At 41.0% G+C, this 22,872-nt stretch overlaps 1 protein-coding gene across 1 annotated transcript; it reads left to right on the top strand.

The window, feature by feature from the left end:
- Window positions 1-710: 710 nt before the first annotated feature.
- XRCC2 (X-ray repair cross complementing 2) lies at window positions 711-22,559 on the top strand. The gene is made up of 3 exons (XM_007469800.1): window positions 711-800; window positions 12,969-13,050; window positions 21,792-22,559. Exons 1-3 carry the CDS (start codon window positions 762-764, stop codon window positions 22,511-22,513), a joined length of 843 nt encoding a protein of 280 aa, XP_007469862.1. The 5' UTR covers window positions 711-761; the 3' UTR covers window positions 22,514-22,559.
- Window positions 22,560-22,872: the final 313 nt, after the last annotated feature.

The raw sequence follows: 22,872 nt of genomic DNA on the forward strand, positions 1-22,872 counted from the left end.
CAACCTCACTGTTTTGCCCAACTAAACAACAGCTACAGCTATTGGAAAGCGAATTTTTTAAGGACACGTTCCAGTAAATGGCTTAATAGGCTGTAAACCCCATTCATGCATGTCTCTTATTCTTTGTTCTGTTCCCAGAGCTCGGCACAAGGTCTGGCATAGAGCAAATACTCAACATCCATCTATCTTTCTATCATCTGTCCATCTAATATTTATCTATCTTAATGGATAGGCACTGGATAACAAACAGTAATAGAATTATTCTACCTCCAGAAAGAACTGGATATATCTGCCGGCTCGCTTTATTCTAAAAATTCGTTTAAATTTAGTATACTTTTTTCGTTTATTCAGAATCAACCATAAACTACACCCACAGCCAGCCAGAGGCTTTTAACCCAAGAATGAACAAAAAGGCCCGTTTGCTCAGTAAGTGTTCTGTTAATGCTTAAAAAAAAAATACATGCTTCTAGTTCTACCCAGTAAAAACAAATGGAAATTTATGAGAGGGAAGAAAAGAAAATCCCCAGTTACCTCCCGGTCTCCTAGGAGACGTGGTCTGACGTCAGTGAGCGGGGCGGGGGGCGGTCGCACGCCCTGCTGCGCATGCCCGCCGGCTCCCCGGCCGAGGGCGGGCGCAGTGCGCATGCTCGCGCCCGGGTCAGCGGGTTAGCGTCTCTGACTGGCTGCGGGGCCGAGGCCGCGCAGTAAATGGCGACGCTGGCGGGAAAGTTGAGTGGCTGTTGCGCGGAGACTCCGGGGCGATGTGTAGTGACTTCCATAGGTCTGAGTCTGGGACGGAGGTGAGAGCTGCCGAGGTGGGAGCTAGGGAGGCGAGAACAGGGCCGTGGGCGGGCGAGGGAGCCCCGAGGGCGCGGGAGGCCGGGGCGCCCCGGGGAGGGGGAGGCGCGCGGGGCCCGGACGACGGCGAGCCTAGAGCCCCGCCCCCCAAACCTGTGTCCCCGGAGCCGGGCCCCCGAGACCGCTAGCATTACGGGCCAAACCTGTCATGCGTGAACCAGTCATACATGGTACGGTGTGCAAGAGAGGCTAGGAAAAGCAGGGGATCGCCAGGCGGAGCGCTCATAGACTTTTCTAGAACAGTGGTATCTGAGTAGGTGACTCCACCTGTTGCCACTGTTCTGTACATCTTTTGCTTAGGGCATTCATCCTCGCTATCGCAGCTTACATTTCCAGCCTAAGCATCCAGGGCCACACAAGCCATGTGGTGTCTGCAAAGATTTATTCAGGAATTCAACCAGCAAATATCAAGCACTTATTACGTGTTAACCGCTGGTTAACAAACGCAAGAAACAGCTTCTGCTTTTGCAGGACAAGTAAGGGAGGCTGCCTACAAATTACAGGACGGTTGGTAAATCGTGCCGTCCAGTCGAGGGGCGGGCAGCCTGGAAGACTAACTGGGAGGAGGAGGGGACAGCTGAGGTTTTTAGGGACCTTTGGATGGTAGGTGGCTTGGCAAGGAGGGGGTGGCATTCGGGGCAGGGAGTTGCAAGTATGTGGGTTCTGCCTTGAGCAAGGGCGTCACTGATTTAGGGGAACTGCAAATGGTTCTCTGTAGACGGACAAAGCTAGTGGGGAAACGGTGTTGGGATGTAAGCCCTGAGAAATAGGCAGAGGCAGGTTATGGAGGATCTTTTATACAGAAGAGGGAGGGGAAGCGATACCTTCTTAAACGATCAACAGGCTGTTTCTGTGAAGGACCAGAGTAGATAGTCTATATTTAGGCTTTGTGGGCCATTCGGTCTCGGTCACAGCTACTCAGCTCTGCTGTTCTAATGTGAAGGCAGCCAGAGGTGTGTAAACAAATGATCATGGCTGTGTGCCAGTAAACCTTTTATTTTTTAAACTTCAGAATTTGGCTCGCCGGCCATAGTTTGCCAACCCTTGGGCCTTCAGAGTAGAGGCGCTGCTCCCTGTAAAACCTGCTACAGTTACAACCTTACTGATTGAAATGATAATTTGAAACGCAGGTTAAACTCAGATGACTTTTGCAATCAGAACAAGCCTAACATCCAGAAAATGAGAGCTCAGTGCAGTCGATGCACTGAACAAAGAATTTAGCGTCATATCGTTTGCCTGCCATGGCTGTCTGGAGATCCTAAGCAAGATTACCTCACTCATATTACTTTGGAGTACAGTGGGGTGGAGGAGAGATTAGTGAGCTGGGCAGTTGGTGCTGCTTTATTCTTTTTCCTTTTTGTCATCAAAACCAACTAAGCAACCCTCTTTTCCCTTAAGTGCTGGGCACTGTATGGCCATTGCTTAATTTGTTTGGATTCTATTGTCTTTCTTTGTACATCAGTCTACTAGATGGATCCTACCTGGAGGCATTGTATTGAGGAAGATATCTGAGGTTACAAATTATCCCAAGAAGCTGAAATAAACTACTTAATTTTTTTTATTTTTTAAAAATACTTATTTATTTATTATTTTATATATTTATTTTGGCTGCGCCAGGTCTTAGTTGCAGCATGTGGGATCTTTAGTTGTGGCGTATGGACTCAGTTGTGGCATGCATGCAGGATCTAGTTCCCTGACCAGGAATCGAACCCAGGCCCCCTGCATTGGGAGCGTGGAGTCATACCCACTGGACCACCAGGGAAGTCCTGAAATAAACTACTTTAAATTTTTAATTCACAAGAATAACCACCTTATAAAATAGCTAACCTTTCCCACATCTTGTGAGTAGTAGGGAAGAGACATTTCATACAGGGTCTTCCAAGAAAACAAAGTCACAAAGAATGTTTTCCTTTAACAGATTCTAGGGATGCAATTTAGGGTAGGCCAGATAGCTGAGTGGAAAACTTATGTAAGGAGCCCTTGATTTAAAGAAGACACATTGGAATGCAATTTACAGTAGAATAATCTGTTCTTTACTTTTGCACAGTAACAATGGCATTTTTTACTTTTACATTCCTCTGACAGTATTAGAAAAGATTTTGGCAGTATTTTGGTATCATCCACCAAATGGCTTCATTTGCGCATCCTTGTTAAGTAGTGGTGTCCTAAAGCGGTCCGCAGCCTTTTGGGCACCAAGGACCAGTTTCGTGGAAGACAGTTTGTCCATGGATGGGGGTAGGGGTGTTTGTTCAGGTGGTAATGCGAGCGATGGGAAGCAGCAGATGAAGCTTCGCTCCCCCCCGCCCCCCGCCCCCGCTCACCTGCTGCTAACAGGCCTTGGGCCCAAACCCCTCCGAGGCCCGGGGGTTGGGGACCCCTGGTGTACTTTACATTTTCTCAAAAATGCTGAAAATGCCTTGCGTTTAAAAGTAATCAATGGATAGATTCAAAGTGTCCAGTTTTGGTTGTCATGCACAACATACTGTTTCCTCTCTTTAACCTTATTATAATAGTTTATATTAAAGTAGTACATGCTTATCACAGAAAATTCCAGTAGTACTGAAATGAAAAGTAGGAAACTTCTCCATCCCAATTATCATTTCTCAAGGTGGATTTTTACACATTTTCCCAGAGGTTTTCTAATGGCATCATTTTGGGTGCTGAGATAGAGAACCCTGGACCATGGCTGTAGTCTTGGCTCAGCTGGGAGCAAACTGGATGATTTTGGATAAGTTATTAAACCTTGGCTTCTACCTTTGTAAAAGGAGGGCAGTAGACAGTGATTTCTCAGTTGTCTTTCAGCTGTACTCCTAGGAGGTGGGTCCCTATATTTCTATGTGTGCTTTCACCTAAGCACAGCATTCCCTGCACGGTAAACACTTGATAACTATTTATTAATAATAATGACTGGTTTTCTTTTTTTTAATTTATTCTTTGGCCACACTGTGCGGCTTCTGGGATCTTAGTTCCCCGACCAGGGATTGACTCCACGCCCACAGCAGTGAAAGTGCAGAGAGTCCTGACCACTGGACCACCAGAGAATTCCCTGGTTTTCTTTCCTTAGAAAAGGTTCAGGGTGGCCTTTTTGCCAGAGGCAAATATTAAATAAGAAAATATTTAGCATTTAATAATATTTTGGTCTCACATGGTAGACTTAGAACAACATGTCCCCGTCTCTCTTTGCTTCCCTTCTTACCCAGAATAGAATCAGTGCTCCATCATTACTGTTCCTCCATCATGAGTACTTTCAACTTCCTTGTCCCTTTCAATCCTAACCTACTTTCCTCACCATGGTTAAACCCAGCTGTCTACTTTCACTGTCTACCCACTCAGCTGAATATTGCTAAAGAAAATCACAACCAGGCCGACTGATCTCATTTTAAATTTGTAACCATCAACTTCAAGTGGACTCCCAGTCCACTTGTGTTTTTCTAGAAAGTAATTCACTCTCTCCTTACAAAACACCTGTCATCAAATCCAACCTTACGCCTGAATTCCAGACACATGTGTTCTAGTATCTTCTTTTTTTTTTTTTTTGCGGTACGCGGACCTCTCACTGTTGTGGCCTCTCCCGTTGCAGAGCACCGGCTCTGGACGCACAGGCTCAGCGGCCATGGCTCACGGGCCCAGCCGCTCCGCGGCATGTGGGATCTTCCCAGACCGGGGCACGAACCCGCGTCCCCTGCATCGGCAGGCGGACTCTCAACCACTGCGCCACCAGGGAAGCCCTCTAGTATCTTCTTGACATACCCACATGGATGTCTCATAGGCATCCCAGACTTAACATGCTCATCATGATTGACTTCTGGATGCAGAGAAAACATGAGAAAAATTTTAATATGCCCAACACTGCAGTCTTGGTTTACCACCACACATGTACACCCAGCCCCAACCTGCTTCTTCCCAGGCCTTCCCTATCTTGTCAAATGGTGAATTTGTTCTACCTGTGGCTCAAGCCAAAAACTAAGTCATTCTTGAATCCTCCTTTCCTCTCATATCAGCCCACATCCATTCGCACATCCTGTTTTCTCTACCTTCAATATATGTCATGGATTCGACCATGTTTCACTGCTTTTTGCTGCAGCCATTGCTATTCCTAGGAACCGTCACCTGCTTGATCGCAGTAACCTTCTAACTCGGCTCTGCTCCACCCTGTTCACACTTATTCTAACATATTTTCCACATAGTATCCAGGGTGATCCATTCAGAATGTAAGCAGACTCTACTGTTCAAAGTTTTCCAGAGGCTCCGGTATCGTTTACAGTAATATCCAGAATCCTGTTTCCTCCACTGATGCATGATTTGCAGATTGTATGGTCTGCCCTTCGTTCCCGCCTCGGATCTCTTCTCCTGCCTTTCTGATCTCACCTTCCACTCCCCCTCACTCTTCTTCAGACACACTGTTGCCCTTGCTGTTCCTTGAGTGTGCCAAGTTTGCTTCAGCCTCAGGGCCTTTGCAGTTCCTTCAGAAATTGACACCGTTCGCCTCTTCACTTGCTTGATGTGTCTTAGAGGAGAAGCTCTTCCATCCAGTATAAGGAGGTCCTTCCTACTGTTAATCTTTATTCCTTTACTCTGTTTCTTTTTCTTCTTTACACTTACCGCATCTGACATCTTACATTGTTTATATGTTGTCTTCCTCCCCACCTCCCACCTCTGCCATTGAAGTGTGATGATTGTTCTCTGTTGGGATTACTCCTTTAAGTCTCAGTGTTTAGAACAATATTTAGCCCATAGTAGGTGCTCAGTAATTGTTTAATGACAAATTTCATGCCTTCTCTTCCTTCTCCTTTCTGCCTTGCCTCATGTGTCATTGAGAAAACAAATTAAAAAAATCACAGGAACTCCCTTATTTTTTCCTGTTGTCTGTTACTGATTTCTAGTTTGTTTCCATTATAGTCAAGCATACTCTGTATGACTTCAGTTCTTTTATGATTGTTGAGGTTTGTTTTATGGCCCAGGGTGTGATCTAGCTTGATGAATGTTCCATGGGCACTTAAAAAAATGTACACTCAGCTATTGTTGGGTCAAATGTTCTGTGTATATGAATTAGATCCTGTTGGTTATGTTGTTCAGATCTTCTAGTAAGTCTTTTGGTTTCTGAGAAGTGCGTGTTGAAGTCCCAACTAGTGAGTGTGTCTGTTTCTCCTTTCAGCTGTATGAGTTTTGCTTCGTGTATTTTGAGATGTGTCTGATACGTACACATTTAGGATCACATGTCTTCCAATGCATTGATCCTTTTATCGTTATGTAGTGTCCCTCTTTGTCTCTAGTAATTTTCTTTGCTCTGAAGTCTACTTTATTGGGTAGTAATATAGCAATTCCTGGTTTTTCATCAAGTCTGTATTGATAAAAAGTACATGTACTGATTTTCTCTGAATTCCTTCCTGTAAAGTAGAATATTTTTGCTTCTAAGAAAGGGCAGCTTCTCCACTTGTGATATGAATTCCATCCACCCCACTCCACCCCCTCAAGGACATCACTCCTGCAGGTATCCCCACTTTTTCTGTCTTCTGCATCTGCAGTCTTCTCTCTACCAATCATTTCTGTCAGTATCCTAACATAAAGCAGTACACACAAAACAAACCAGAAAACTCCCTACACACCAGCCGCTACCAGCCCCATTCCCTTCCTTCTCTGTAGAGCACTCCTCCCTTGTGCTCTGGCCTGAGCCTACTTTTCTCTCGTTCACTCTTCAGCCCACTGTTATCTGGCTTCTTTCTCCATATTCCACCAAAAGTGCTCTTGTCAGGGTTACCATCAAACTTCCTGTTGCCAAATGCTCATTTCTAAGCACCCCTCCTCCTACACTAGAAACAGCAGAATATGCACTTCCTGCAGGCAAGCTGTCAGGACCCAGGATGGGGCCAGTCAGTGTGTGTCTAGTTCCTGCTCTCAAATTAACCCATTAGAAAAACCTCTTCTTCCCTGGGGAAGAGAGAACAGGAGGATAGGAGCATACACCAGAGGTATTCTCCAGTAGAGGTCCTCACATACAAGGGAGGTGGGGGAGGGGTAAGTGTCCTTCCAATGTTAAGCTTCTGCAGTTTTGATTCTGTGCTTTATTGTCTCTTTCTGGGATCTTGCATATAGTTGATTATTATGTCTAAATGACATTTTGAAACATAGTCTGATATAACTTCCTAGTGAAATCTTAACTATACATTTAATGAAATTACTAACTGGTAGGATGTCATAAATTTAAAATTTAGTCCTTATAAATTCTGCTAGAAATGAATGCTTCTTAGGTACATGTAGTAATTTTTGCTTGACTTCTTATATATCTATTTTTCCTTCTTATAGGGTGATTGCTTTTTAAAAAATATTAGTTATAAAGGCCGCAGCTCTTTGGGGACTATACTTAGAAACAATGGAATTTTTATGATTTAATATTCGAGTAACAATTGTCTTTTCCATATAGTTTAGATGAAAGCTTTATTAAGAGCCAGGCCTAGTACTCTGCCCTGAAGGGCAATTGAATTTTCTAAGTGGCAGAGGAGCCTAATTTCACAAGTGAAAAAGAATTAGTCTGTGAATTTAAGGGACTGCCATGGTAAGGGCCAAATTTTGCATTGATCATATACATGTTAACATAGCTGCTGCTTTCCCTTGCCATCCTACACATTCCAACTCCTCTCTTACTTTCTGTATGTTATAGTTAACACATATTTGCCTGGAGTGAATTTCCTCTGTATATATGTAATAAAACTACTAAGAATTGTATTCAGTTTGTAGTGGAAATCCAGGCCTGTTATGGGGTGGGGGTGGGAATATTTGGTTTAGAGTGTTTGCTTCTTTAGGTAGACTTTTATACTTAACTGGTTTGAAACCTTGCTGCTGGGATCCATCTGTAAACAGACTTAATCACAAAAGGTCAGGGGAAATGAGCCTTTATCCAAATGACAATTACATACACATGTTTGCCTTAATGTCATTCATTTCTGGTTAATTTGATCTTTAAGCTCTCCTTCCTGCTTTAGTGTAAGCTTTTCCATAACCAAATGATGTTTTAAAACATCTGTATGATACATGTTCTACTTAACAGGCATTGAAGCTATATGATTGTCTATAAAACAGACTTTTGTTAATGAGTGTTAAGAACTTTGATGATAGCTGTAAGAATACTCAAGGACTTTTGTTTAGTAGAAGTTTGCATAGATTGTCCAAACATGTGAAAATCTATGTAGTTTGAGGTTCTTTTTATTCTCCATCCTCCCCCAATTCTACCTACCTGTGACCTGTTTACCTTCAACTTAATAGGTAGCTACTGAGTTTCTGCCAAATGTAAAACATTTTGGAATTGGTGGTGAGCCAGTTCCTTTCAAGCTCTTAGATCCAGATGAGGGAGACTGGTAGGTAATGTGTTCCTAAGTATAGGAATAGCTTCATGGAAGGAGCTGGCCCTGAGGAATGTGTAGAATTTTCATTCATTCAATAGTCTAGGCCTTAGAGCATTTAATTGAGAGAATAGGGAAAGGACATTGCTCTATCAATGAATATTTTGTATGTGCCTGAAAGAACTACAATGCTAAATCTCTCTTTCAGAGTTAAAGTTGCCTCTCACACAGATTAGAATCGACTGTCCCTTTTTTATGCCTTCACAGAGCTCCATGTTATTTCTATTGATATTATAGCACCTACAATACTTTATTGTACTTTTTAAACCTTTGACTCTCCCTCATTAAATTCTTTGAGGATAGGAACTGTGTCTGTATCTATGTAAGTAAATCTATGCACCTTACTCAGTTCCTGGAATACACTTGACTTGCTTGAAATTTTTACCAAATAATATCTGTATAATTGAGTATTACCCCTTTTGCAGACCGTATACTAGCTCCAGTATTGATGTTGCTGTTGAAAACATGTGGGGCTCCTTGTGGTGTTAGAGGGAGTGCTAAGAGAGATGGTTGGGAGAGACCAGATAGTTGCATAGACGGGACCTCAGATTGGTTTGATCTTCAGCTGAGTAGGTCCAAAAACTCATCCCTGTACTCAGATTTTTTCAGACTCAGTGATACTGATTCTGAGGCTCTGTAGCACAGGGGAAGAATTCCAGGCTTCGGGAGCCAGAGATCTCAGTTAAATCCCAACTCTGGTGTCTACTAGTTTTCTCATCTGAAAAATAGAATGATAACAAATAGAGTTAATTTGATAATTAAAAGAGATAATGTATATAAATTATGTACCGCAGCAAGTACAAATAGTAGCTATTATTAGTTAGCTATTGTTATGATAATAAAACCTGGCAGATACTGATTTACAAACCAAATGCCAAATCTATTAATTTACAATATTAGTGAAACTGCCAAATAGAGTAAAATTGTTGTGTCCACTGTGTATTCTTTCCCAGTTAGGAAATTTGGGCTCAGAAAGGTTGCTTAGAGAATCAAGAGAAATAGTTGAATTATCTTAATAGCTACCATCACCATGCTTTGTTTGCCTGATGTGTTAATCTTCCCTAAAAGGATTAAACTATCATGTCAAACAGAACTTACTTTGGTTCCCTTTACCCTGGCTTAATTTACCCTTTGCCTTTCTGAAACTCTAGATTGATTATACCTTGCTTCTTTCAGCTTATTCCTCAAATCTGGACAGCATCGTTCATTTTAGCTTATATAATGGTCAGGTTAATGCCAAATTTTTAGGGTATTTTCTGCTTAGGTTTGTAAGATATCTCATCCCATCAAGTGACTTCTATAAATTGTTAATATTATCTATTTTTGTCAGAGTTCATCTATTTCCAAGTTCTGGGAGGTACTTTCACTTCCTCTGTATTCGGTATACTCTGCTTTTGGCATTGTAAAACACTGTTTTGAAATTTCTCATTGATAGGTAGTTTTCATCCTTTGAAAATGAATCTGACTTTTTAGTAATAGTGGAAAGTCAGATGCAAATCGGCAAAGTCAGCCAGTTTGATAAGAGGATTAATACCATTTTTATCTAAGAGTCATGTCAATAAAATTCTAATCCTTTTCTGAATTGTCTTACAAGGAATTCTCCAGAGGAGGATTCTAAAATATCTTGAGCAGTGACAGTAAGGGTAAACAGTTGGAGTAACTTCTCATGTTATTCATTCTGATGAGGATGTTGGTCATTTGTATACATGCTTTTTAAAACATTTTATAGTCATTTCATGTGTTCCATCTTGTCCACAAAAGTTTCTTTGTCTTCTTCTTTCGGACCCTCAACCTTCTAACCCAGTGGTTCTCATACTTTTTGGCCTGAGGACTGAGTTACAGCATAATAAATGGTTCAATATTTGTTATGTCGTACAAAATGGTCACCACAGCAGTTCCGGTTAACGTCCATAACCAAAAGGGTTGTTGTTTATGTGGGTTATATCTGTCAGTGAAATGGAGAAATTTAAAATACTTAGGGATTTCGCCAATGCCTTAAGTATTGGGATGCTGTCAAGCTCACGGTAGTGGATAAAAGTTTTCCAAAATTCAAATTTTATCATTGGCAACAAATACTGTCAGTTAGTTTCCTTAAAGTGACCAGCTGACTTTCTTTGTTTTCGGTAAAATGTCTGCCAAATAACAAAGTCTGTGTAATCCTAATTTGTCTATCAGTCATTCTTTCAAATAAAAGGGCGTTCTATGAAAAAGTATCCAGCTCAGGTAATCATACAAGTGCTTTTCCTAGAGAAAAACCATTGTATTTCAGTTTGGAGCAAAAGTGCTTTCCTTATCTGTGTGTGAACTTGGGGGAAGTCCCCAAGACTGCCTTCACTTCAGATACCAACTGCAGCGTTCCAGGTCCTCGTGACCTCACTCATTCTGACATTAATTGCATGTTTGGGGGTCCCCAAGACCACCTTCAGGTTTAGTGATTTGCTGGAAGGACTTACAGAATACGCTGAAAGCTTAGTCATGGTTATAGTTTACTACAGCAAAAGGATACAGATTAAAATCAGCCCAGGGAAGAGATATAATGGGACAAAATCCAGAATTCCAAATATGGAGCTTCCAATTGTCCTGTCCTAGTGGAGTATGGACAGTGCTAACTGTCCCCAGCAACAGTGGGGGACAGTATGCCAACCAAGGAAGCTCCCCTGAACTTTGGTGTCCAGAGTGTTTATGGGGCTTTGTCATGTAGGCATTGTCAGCCCCCCAACCAGCTGGCCTCTGTGTCCAGCCACTGATGCAGAGGTTGAGCTGACCCAAAGCCCTCACCTTTAGGTGAGGATAGTTGTGAGACTATCTGGTGTGGCTCAGGGCCCCCAGGTAAACAAAGACACTTTTATCAGCAGGATTTTCCAAGAGGCTTAGAGATTATCTCCCAGGAGCCAAGGGCAAAGGCCAGGCCTCTCTTTGGTCATGGTTAAATTCTTTCCTACTAATATGTTTCCCACGTCATCACAGGGAATATTTTCAACAGTACTCAAAGGTTATGATTTAATATGGAGTCAATACTTATTTACTGCCACATCAAAAACATTCTTATGCAAAAATAGTTTCGCTTGCTTCTTTTTCTGTGAGTGGTGAAGAGTACCGTGTGCACTAATATGGTTTGATGCCACTGCCTTGATTGTGCTGGGTGCCAGCAGTGTTACCCACCTTTGCTGCTGCACCATCAGTGCAAGTGTCAGCATAGTGAGAAAGACAAATAATGTCTTAATATTTATGAAAATAATTGACCACAGGTATGCCCTCAGAAGCTCTGTTTTAACTCAAAGCACTGTTGAGTGTAGTTAGCAGTCTTTAGCTTGTTTTGTGATAAAATCTCATCTCCTAGAGGACCTAACTGCAGGTTCTTTGAGGGTAGCTTAATTATCTTCATTTCTGTAGTCTCCATTTTACCTGCCATAGTGCTTTGTACATAATAGACATTCAGTAAATATTTGCCAAATTAATATATAGAACCTTTTCATCACTGCAGGAAGTCTTTCCAAAACTTTTGCTTCTGTTTAAAAAAAAAAAAAAAAGAAACCCACAAAGGATGACTGCTTTTCTTCGTTTGTGATACGCGTTTTTGTTGTTTAGAAGGGTTGTCAAATCTGTACTGTTTCCTTAGAACCTTGAGAATCAACTTTGATTTTATTTCCCACGTTGACATTTCAGTCTGTCTTGGAATTTTGCTTCCTGTAGTTCTAGCTCCTCCTGTCTTGGTCCAGGCACTTCTCCAGATTAGTGTGATGGACTTGAGCCTTTTCTCCGCATCTGGCTTTGCTCTCAAATCCATCCCCTCGGTAGCCACCAAGATGATCTGTTTGAAATGCAGATAATAATAGCTTATGCTTACTCTGTGCCAGGCCCTCTCGGAACACACTGAATCCTCAACAGTCTTGTGAGGGAAATACTGTTTGTTTTGCTCACTTTACTGATGAGAAACCTCAGGCCCAAAGACCTAGCTGTCTACTCTTAACTGTTCTCGATTGCTTCTTAAAACCCCTTGCTCTTATCTACAAGCCAAAGAGCGAACTCCAAAAGGTGACATCCAAGACCCTTTGTGATCTGACTTCTGTTCTTTTAGGACTTCATTATCTCCTGCCAGTTTCATGCCACAAGCTCTAGCAATTCAAATCTGCTTATAGTTTACCCCCACACTGTGCTATTATAACCTTTGCACCTTGGCTGACGTTGTCCCATCTGCCAGGTATGCCTGCTTGTGCCCTGTTCACGAATTCACGAATTCACGTGGGAGCTTCTCGGGGAAGTTTTTCTCCACCTTTCTCTCTGTCTCCTCCCCCCCGCCTCCCCTCCCCTAGGTAAGGAGCTGGCGATATAATGGGCAGACAGATTAAAAGCTGATACCTGATAACAAGTGTGGTGAGCAGAGTGAGAAAGGTAATTATAATGAGTAAGGAAGGTAAATACTTTGCAATTAGCAGTTTGGTCCTGTGTCCCAAAGACCCCATCAGCTTCTTTGAGGGCAGGGACTCATTTTATACCCACTGTATATGGTACATTAACAAAAAATAAAGTATTTTCTGAATAAATGAACACAACTTTTCTCCTAAACTGTATTTTCTATTTCATATTTTCCTTCAGATCCTCAATGATGAAAAGTCTTGTACAGACTTTTGGAAAATTGAATAAATGTCGATTTCTAGGATTTTATATTTTTAAACAATGAGTTTTCCTTCTCTTTTTTTTCCCTTTCGCAAGCTCCTTGCCCGACTGGAAGGTAGAAGTTCCTTGAAAGAAATAGAACCACATCTGTTTGCTGATGAAGATTCACCTGTGCATGGTAAAAACACAATCTCAAGCCAAAATATAGTGTCATAAATTAAGTTTTATTAAACAAGTTTTTCCCCCACGTATATTCATATACATACACACCCTTCTAGCAACAGCCTATATGGGTTACACTGTGAAATTAAAAACTGAGAAAGATGATGATGAGACACTTTTTTTTTTTTGATGAGACACTTTTAAGCCTTTATTATCTGTGTCAGATGAGATGGGGTTTGGCTTATTTGCAGTTAAGTCTTCAGTATGAAAACCTCTTTTATCCCAGCACAGTATTTAATGGGAGTTTTGTTATTTATTTTTATTCTTTACAAGTTTGAGAATCACAGGAAAGTCTTTCGGTACTTGGTAGCTCTGTTAATATTTTTGCAATAGGGAGAATAATACCCACTTGTTTTACTGGCCCCTCTACACGAGGGAGAACTAGAAAGAAGCTAGTGTGCTTAGGTGGTTTTCTTCTTTTTTAATATAACAGCCTTAAAGAGATACAGTTCACCCATTTAAGTGTACAATTTGCACACTTAGGCATCTGTCGGCACAATCAATTCTAGAACATTTTCTTCACCCCAAAAAGAAACTTTTGCCTATTACTAGTCACTACCCATTTCCTTTCACATCCCTTAGCTCTAGGCAACCACTAATCTACTTTCTGCCTCTATAGATTTGCCTTTTCTGGACATTTCATGTAATTGGAATCATACAGTATGTGGTGTTTTGTCACTGACTTTTTCCACTTTGCTTAATATTTTCAAGATTTATCATATTGTAGCATGCATCAGTAGTTCACTCCTTTTTATTGAATAATAATATTCTATTGTACCCATTCATCAGTTGGTGTGTACATTTGGGTTGTTTCTACTTTTTGGTTGTTATGACTAATGCTGCTATGATCATTTTGTGTACGAGTTTTTCTGTGGAGAAATGTTTGCAGTTTCCTTGGATAATACCTCTGAGAGGGACTGCTAGGTTGTATGGTAACTCTGTGTTTAACCTTTGGCACAATTGCCAGACTGTTTTCCAAAGTAGCTGCTTGGGAATTGCCACATTTTACTTGCCACTATCAGTGAAGTGTATAATGGTTCCAATGGTTCCAGTGAAGTGTATAATGGTTCCAATTTCCCCACTTCCTGCAAACATGCTACTGTCTGTCTTTTTGATTATAGCCTTCCTAGTGAGTATGAAGTGATACCTCATTGTGGTTTTGATTTACATTTCGCTGACAGCTAATGGTATTAAGCATCTTTTACCACAATAAAAAAACAAAATGTCCTTCTTTGTCTCTAATAACAATTTTTGTCTTAAAGTATATTTTGCCTGATAATAGGCTAGCCAATTCAGCTCTCTTTTGGTTACTGTTTGGTTACTATCAGCCTTGTGACGTGAGATGTAAAGGGTGCCCGTTGTAAACAACCTATAGTTGGATCATGTTTTTTTATTCCATTTTGTCAATCTGCCTTTTGTCTGGACAGTTTAATCCATTTATTACTATTATTAGTTAAGATAGGGTTTATGACTGCCATTGTGCTATCTGTTTTATATGTGTCTTACGTCTTTTTCGCTTCTCTGTTCATCCTTTACTGTCTTCTTTTGTGTTAAATAGATATTTTCTAGTGTAGCATTTTAATTCCTTGTCATTATTTTTACTTTTTTTTTTCTTTGAGTTATTTACCTCGTGATTGCCCTGAGGATTACAATTACCATCTTAATTTATAACAATCTGGTTTGGATTAAATACCATCTTAATTTCAATATTTTATAAAAAAATTTTGCTACCGTATAGCTCCATTCCTGTCCCCTTCCTTCGTGCTGTTTTAAATTACATATTTATATACGGTATGTCCTTAAACACACTTAAAATTTTGCTTAGTTAAAAATCATTAAAATTACTTAATGCAGTTGTTTCTTAAATCAGATGAAGAAATAATTAAAAATATAAAACACTTATACTGTCTTTTATATTTACCTATGTAGTCCTATGTTCTTTATTAACTCACTTGGATTTGTTACTGTCTACTGCTATCCTTTCATGCAGCTTGAAGGACTCCTTTTAGTATTTCCTATAGAGCATATCTGTTAGTTAAAAAAAATTCTAAACTATCAATAATAAATGACAAATTTTTTTTTTTTTTTTTTTGGCAGTACGCAGGCCTCTCACTGTTGTAGCCTCTCCTGTTGCAGAGCACAGGCTCCGGACGTGCAGGCTCAGCGGCCGTGGCTCACGGGCCTAGCCGTTCTACGGCATGTGAGATCTTCCCAGACCGGGGCACGAACCCGTGTTCCCTGCATCGGCAGGCGGACTCTCAACCACTGCGCCACCAGGGAAGCCCTAAATGACAAACTTTGATCAAACATGTTAGACAAAAGATTGAACTGTTTTTATTCTATCAGAAAGGATATTATTAAGTTGAGCCTTACGAAACTGACATTAAAACATAGGTTCGAGGACTTCCTTGGTGGTGCAGTGGTTAAGAATCCTCCTGCCAGTGCAGGGGACACGGGTTCAAACCCTGGTCCGGGAAGATCCCACATGCCATGGAGCAACTAAGCCCGTGTGCCACAACTACTGAGCCCACGTGCCACAACTACTGAAGCCTGCGCGCCTAGAGCCTGTGCTCCCCAACAAAGAGAAGCCACCGCAATGAGAAGCCTGTGCACCGCAATGAAGACCCAGTGCAGCCAAAAATAGATAAAATGAAAACAAAAAAAAAATAGGTTTGAAGCACAGCTTATACATTTGAATATTACATTTATAGAAACTTTAAAAACACCATTATGTTCAGTCACTGACAAAAAAGTTTACTTGAAACGATGATAGCTCTTAGAGCTATAAAACTGGTTAGATGGAAAAAAAGAACTGGTTAGATGAATATTCATTGGAGCAACAGCATACATAAGCCTGGGATTATAAGAGTTATTTATCAACAACAGCAGTTTATCAGAAACTGTTATAGGGAAGCTCAAGTTGAAGCTGTAAGCGATTTAGGTGTCGCAGGGTCTCTAATGCTGCTGTAAAACATATTTAATACTTTTTCTGCATGGTACTTATTCAGTACCATATACAGACTCATTACCTCTTCACTACTATAATGATTGTACTCTGCAAATTCAGCATATTTGTTATACAATTAGTAGGTTGGTACCTAGATGGTGTATTTTTTTGGCTTTTCTTTCTTTGACTTATTTTGAAGGCTCTTTAAATTCGTAAACTTACTCCGACAATCTGTTAACCCAAACCCCTTACGCATTCTATTTGTGAGAGTAACTATCAAGGCCAAACCATCCAGATTTTCTGATTTAGTTTAATTTGTCTAATGTCAAACTGTAGAGGTGATTTTTGGGGGTTTTTTTGGGGGAGATTGTTTCCTTTAACTACCAGTTGTAATATGCAGTCGTTTGCCTGGACTAGGGTGAGATTTTTTTAACAGCTCACAGAAACTTACAAGATAGTGATTCAGATGCAGTTAAAAGGACCGTGTCTCCTCTACAGAACATAATGTTTGAATATTTTTATTATTACTTTTTTGGCTGCATTGGGTCTTCATTGCTGTTAAGCGGGCTTTCTCTAGTTGCAGCGAGTGGGATCTACTCTTCGTTGCAGTGCATGGGCTTCTTATTGCAGTGGCTTCTCTTGTTGCAGAGCACAGGCTCTAAGTGTGTGGGCTTCAGTAGTTGTGGTGCAAGGGCTCAGTAGTTGTGGCTCAAGGGCTGTAGAGCACAGGCTCAGTAGTTGTAGCTCACAGCCTTAGTTGCTCTGCAGCATGTGGGGTCTTCTGGGACCAGGGATCAAACCCATGTCCCCTGCATTGGCAGGCAGATTCTTAACCACTGCACCACCAGGGAGGTCCCTGAATATTATTTTTTTATTTTTTATTTTTTTTGTGGTACGTGGGCCTCTCACTGCCGTGGCCTCTCCCATTGCGGAGCACGCGCAGGCTCAGCGGCCATGGCTCACGGGCCCAGCCGCTCCGCAGCATGTGGGATCCTCCCAGACCGGGGCACGAACCCGTGTCCCCTGCATCGGCAGGCGGACTCTCAACCACTGCGCCACCAGGGAAGCCCTATTATTTTTGATCTTATGATTAGATAGTAAATGTTTATAAAAATCAGTGAAATTGATTTCAGTTCATCATTAAACATATTTGCAGGGAATCTAGTTCAAGAAGTTAATGATAGTATTCATGTGTAATTTCCAGGTTTGCAGATTTTACTTACCCAGTAAATGACCTTTTCCCCCACTTTGCTATTAATCTGTAAAAGGATAGGAGGGTTTCTATCTACCTAATAATCTCTTAGCCAGCCTTAAACTTTGCCTCAGTTTAACTTGTGCTGAACCAAGGCTCTAAGGAGTCCATATTTATACCACACCAGCTAGTCCTTCGTTAACACATGGATTTAGAAAGCCTTGTTAAACCATGTAGGAAAGCCTTACTCTTTTGTGTTATGATGAAAAATGTTCACGAGCACCACCCCTCTCTCCAAGAAAATACTTGGCAAACTTTTCATTTTTTCCCCTGTTCTGAGAATCCAGAAAATATCCAGAGATATCTCACAGTTACCCTCTGACCAATATCACGTATTTCTAGCTCTCTGTGGAGTCCCTCCTCTTTTACTTCAGAATATGTTACATTTCTCTTATCTTAATTTATCTTCATTTGACTCTCCAGCCACATGGAACTGCTACTGAATTTTTTACTTTTTAAATGAGCCTAAACCATTGTGTTCTTTTCTAGTCCCTGACGTGTCCCTACCTTCCCCCACTCTGATTTCTCTCCTTGTTCTTACTCTAGAGGCAGTGACTGCTCCCTGTGCTGCCTTTTCAGCTTATTGACTTCTTTTTTTTTAATAATAGACTTTTAAAAAAATATTTATTTATTCATTTTTGGCTGCGTTGGGTCTTAGTTTCAGAACATGGGAGCTTTCATTGCAGCGTGCAGGCTCTTCGTTTTGGCACGCGGGCTTCTCTCTAGTGGTACACGGGCTCAGTAGTTACAGCACACAGGCTCTAGAGGGCGCGGGCTTAGTTGCCCCGCGGCACGTGGGATCTTAGTTCCCCGACCAGGGATCGAACCCGTGTCCCCTGCATTGGAAGGCGGATTCTTAACCACTGGACCACCAGGGAAGTCCCTCAGTCTATCTTCTGAGTATCTCAGTTTTTAAAGTTTGGTTCATAAAATAATGTTTACATTAAATGTGCTTTTGCAGGCTACACATTTACTGCTATAAGGTTACTATCCAGGACCAGTTTAGTGATCTGTTTCCTACCTCTCCCCTGCCATTATTTTATTTTTAGAACTTTTCTGCTGCATTTAGTATTATTTAGTACTGTTTCTATTAAATTTCTGTTTTATCTGTCTTTATGCTGACTTCTCTAACTGTGGATCTATCTGAAGAATTGAGTTTTGGCCCTCTATCTTAGTTTTAGGTTCACTCCCACCCCCCAAAGAGTTTTCTGTTCTCTATTTCTGTGTAACTTATTCCTAGATTGCTATATCCAGGCTCTTATTACTGTCGTGAATCTTAAATCGTAGTGGCTGTAGGATATATTTATTTGTGACACCTAGAGATACATCTTAACATACCATTTTGAAAGCTAAATTTTTTTTTGAAAGCTAAATTCTTGTTAGGATATTTACATGATTATGTGAATTAAAAATCTCTGCTGGGCTTCCCTGGTGGCGCCGTGGCTGAGAGTCCGCCTGCCGATGCAGGGGACACGAGTTCGTGCCCCGGTCCGGGAAGATCCCACATGCCGCGGAGTGGCTGGGCCCGTGGGCCATGGCCGCTGAGCCTGCGTCTCCGGAGCCTGTGCTCTGCAACGGCAGAGGCCACAACAGTGAGAGGCCTGCGTACCGCAAAAAAAAAAAAAAATCTCTACTCTGCTTATGTATTCTTTTTTACACAGCACTTCCAAGCCTATCTCTGAGAACTTTTAGATCACTACCTTAGGTTTAACCCTTACCTTCTAAGTGAAGGAGGCTGAAGACTTGATAGAAATGAAGTGTCAGCACACTCGGGCCCAGGGGCAGCTGGCCTTCACACCTGCCGACTCTGCTAACCAAAGCCACATCCCCACCTGTAACTCCCTACCACACCTGCTCCCTTTCAAAATGCCGTGTTCCAAAGTTGACTTTCTTCACCAAATGAGAACTTATGTTTTCATTCTTTAGATTTCTTCTAAGAAATTCTTAAGAAGAAAGTAATCTGATGAAATGCATTCCAAAGATACCGTACTTTGTGCTGGGGATAGAGTATTCAAGTCCCCACCTTAAAGTAGTGAACCAGAAATAGAATCAGTCAAGCAAATCATCAAAAATGATATAGCATGTTAAGTGTGATGACAGAAGATGATACAGTTTGCTCTTCCCACCTCCGAGTGTTGTTAACTAGGATCCAACGAGATACGCAGCCGTCCCTTTTCATTTGGAAAGCGCTATAAAAAGGTTGGTTACTGCTTCTCAGCCTCTTAGGCTGCCTTTCCTGGGGAAAGGAGAGAAGGTGCTTGTGTGTGGCCTGCTTGTTGGTCTCCGCGTCGTGTTTCTGCGTGGTCCTCTGTGTCCACCAAACCACTTTCAGGTTAATCTTGCTAAGCTGTGTTTTCAGCTTTCCTTCACTATCATTAATATTGGTTCAGTGTTAATGTTTCTTCATCTAATGCATGTAGCTTATTCTCTTTCTATAATAGAGGGCGGTAAAAGATTTTTATTTGGGGGCAGGGAGGATTTCCACTTAGCTCATCAGTTATATAGTAGGAGAGAGTAACTGGAACATCTGGATTGAATATAGTTTTAGTCACTGTGTTAACTTTTAATAAGAGCATCCATGAACAATTGTTAATATGAAAATAGTTTCACTCCTTGAGGCTGGAATCTTGGGGCAGGGGTTTGGGGGAGTCTTTTTCATTAAAATTTTGAATTGCAAATTGTATATAAGATTATAGTGGAAATTGGCTGAAGTTTTATACTACCTTAAATATGGTATGGTGACAGATTGCTAGGTTTCTTACACATTATTTGTGAATGTTCCAACATACAATGGTTTGTTAGGAATAACAGGAAATAAAGTAACTGGATTCTCAGATCAACTTGTAGTTTGTTTAGGGCCTAATAATCTGCATTTTTAACATAGTGTTTCCAATTATGTAGTTCAGCCATAAATTAAGTGGCAAACAGGGACTTCCCTGGTGGTCCAGTGTTAAAGAATCCACCTTCCAATGCAGGGGACGCGGGTTTGATCCCTGGTCGGGGAACTAAGATCCCACATGCTGCGGGACAACTAAGCTCGCGTGCCACAACTACAGAGCCCACATGCCCTGGAGCCTGTGTGCCACAACTAAAGAAGAGAAAACCCACACACCACAACTAGAGAAAAGCCCGTGCGCCACAACGAAGAGCCCGCATGCCACAACTAAGACCCCATGCAACCTAAAATAAATAAATAAATAATAAATAAATCTTTAAAAAAATAAATTAAATGTCAAGCAAACAAGAATTGGAAGGCCACTGTTTAGAGTGGATTTTGAAAAGCTCTGGAGGCTGGACAGTTTCCCCAGGTGTTTTATTTTATCTGTGCTGTTCTCAATGAAAGAGAGTTATTGGAAACTATATAGAAAGAGATTTGGGGTCTTCAAAGTTTAGAGTAGTTGACTTTGATTAATAATGCTAGGAAAATAATTCACAGTGCAGATGTCATTTCAGCAAGACAGTATCAAGCAATATTCATATAGCAAAGGGTAACTGAAGGCAGTTTGGAAACGTGCAGGGGTGTTTTCACCCGAGGGATGCAGTTGACACTTAGGGCCTGAAAGCTGTGGGTCCTTACTGCCTTGTATGTGTGAAACTGTACCATCAAGAACTGTTCCACCCATAATGCCAGCAATTTTGAGAAGCCCTGGTTAGGGACTGTTTCACTTGCACGTAGCAGAAGTCCAGCCAAGTGGCTTATTTTTCTCTCACAGGCATGGAGGCAGGCTGGTGTGCGAGGTTCCGTATTGTCATCCACGTCCTGGGTGCCTCCTGTCTTCCTGCCCCACCCTCTTTAGGGTCTGCCCTCCTCAGTGTATACTTGTCATCTTCGCTGTCATCTCAGAAGAGGGAGCGGCAGAGCAGACAGAAGTGGTGCCTGTGTGAGGACAGCACAACTTGGAAACCCCAACAGATGTCCACCTGTGTCTCATTGGCTACAGCTGTGCTGCCTGCTGGCCTCTCCTTGCAAGGAAAACTGAGAAAAATCGTTTTTAAGCTGGGCACATTGCTTTTCCCCAAAATTGGGGTTTTATACTTAAGGACAAATGAGAAACTGGATATGGGATAATTAACTACCAGAAATGGTGTGTACCAGTAGTCAGTAGCTTTTTAAAAGACCCTAGATCTGTGGCACTTTATTCTTAATGCTATAATATCACCATTTTAAGTGTGAGTATATGTGGACCCCTCACCAGGAGATTCCCTTAGGCCCATTTCAACCATGTCATTTTGTTTTTCAAATTTTCTTTGTGCTAATTAATAGCCAACACCTTTCTCAGAGGTGAAATTTAGTGATTTACTTTTTATTTCCTTATTTATTTGTATTTGCTTATACAAATCCGTTTTGGCAAATGGATTTAGATTTTCTTTCAAAAGGAAAACATTTCAGTGAATGTCTTTTTAAACATTTTTGCACACTTTTCATTTTGTAGGCTATCATTATTGTAGGCTATCAAATGCTGCTGCATTTTGACTGACATTTTTAAATTTTACACAGGTGATATTCTTGAATTTCATGGCCCAGAAGGAACAGGAAAAACAGAAATGCTTTATCATTTAACAGCACGATGTATACTTCCAAAATCGGAAGGCGGACTGGAAGTAGAAGTCTTGTTTATTGACACAGATTACCACTTTGATATACTTCGGCTTGTTACTATTCTTGAGCACAGAGTATCCGAAAGTTCTGAAGAAATAATAAAATACTGCCTTGGGAGATTCTTTTTGGTGTACTGCAGTAGTAGCACCCAGTTACTTCTCACACTGTACTCACTAGAAACTATGTTCTGTAGTCACCCCTCCCTCTGCCTTTTGATTTTGGATAGCCTGTCAGCTTTTTATTGGATAGACCGTGTCAATGGAGGAGAAAGTGTTCACTTACAGGAGTCCACTCTGAAGAAATGTTCTCAACTCTTAGAGAAGCTGGTAAATGAGTATCGATTGGCTCTTTTTGCAACAACACAAAGTATAATGCAGAAAACCTCAAGCTCAGCAGAAGGGCCTTCTTGTGCCTTTAATCTCCAGAGTGATGTGGATGTAGACTATAGACCCTATCTCTGTAAGGCGTGGCAACAAGTGGTAAAGCATAGAATATTTTTCTCCAAACAAGATGATTCCAAAACCAGCAACCAGTTTTCTTTAGTTTCACGTCATTTAAAAAGTAACAACTTAAAAAAACATTTTTTTATTATTGGAGAGAGTGGTGTTGAGTTTTGTTGATATGTATCATAAAATAGTCTTTGTAGGATATTATGCAGGTTTTAAAGCGTCTTTAATAAGCTAAAATGGTTTGATTCTAAAGTTCTTAAACTCTAAGGGAATTTAACACAACCGTGTTTCTATACAGAATGGATTTCTTAAACTAGTTACAGTAGAGCTTTAGAGTCTTCTTCCCTGTGTTGTTGAAGATTATTCAAAGTGATAATAACAATTAAGCTGTATTAAGTTGTTCTAAGACTAAACAAATAAGATACACATTTCAGTCCAAATAAAGTGGAATATTCTAACTTTGTGTCACATTTCTGGAATTCAGTTAAATACTTGTTTAGGAAAGTTGAAATGCATTTCTGAATTTTCAT

This window comes from Lipotes vexillifer, unplaced genomic scaffold (assembly GCF_000442215.2).
Source record: "Lipotes vexillifer unplaced genomic scaffold, Lipotes_vexillifer_v1.1 scaffold472, whole genome shotgun sequence".
Classification (NCBI taxonomy): Eukaryota; Metazoa; Chordata; class Mammalia; order Artiodactyla; family Lipotidae; genus Lipotes; species Lipotes vexillifer.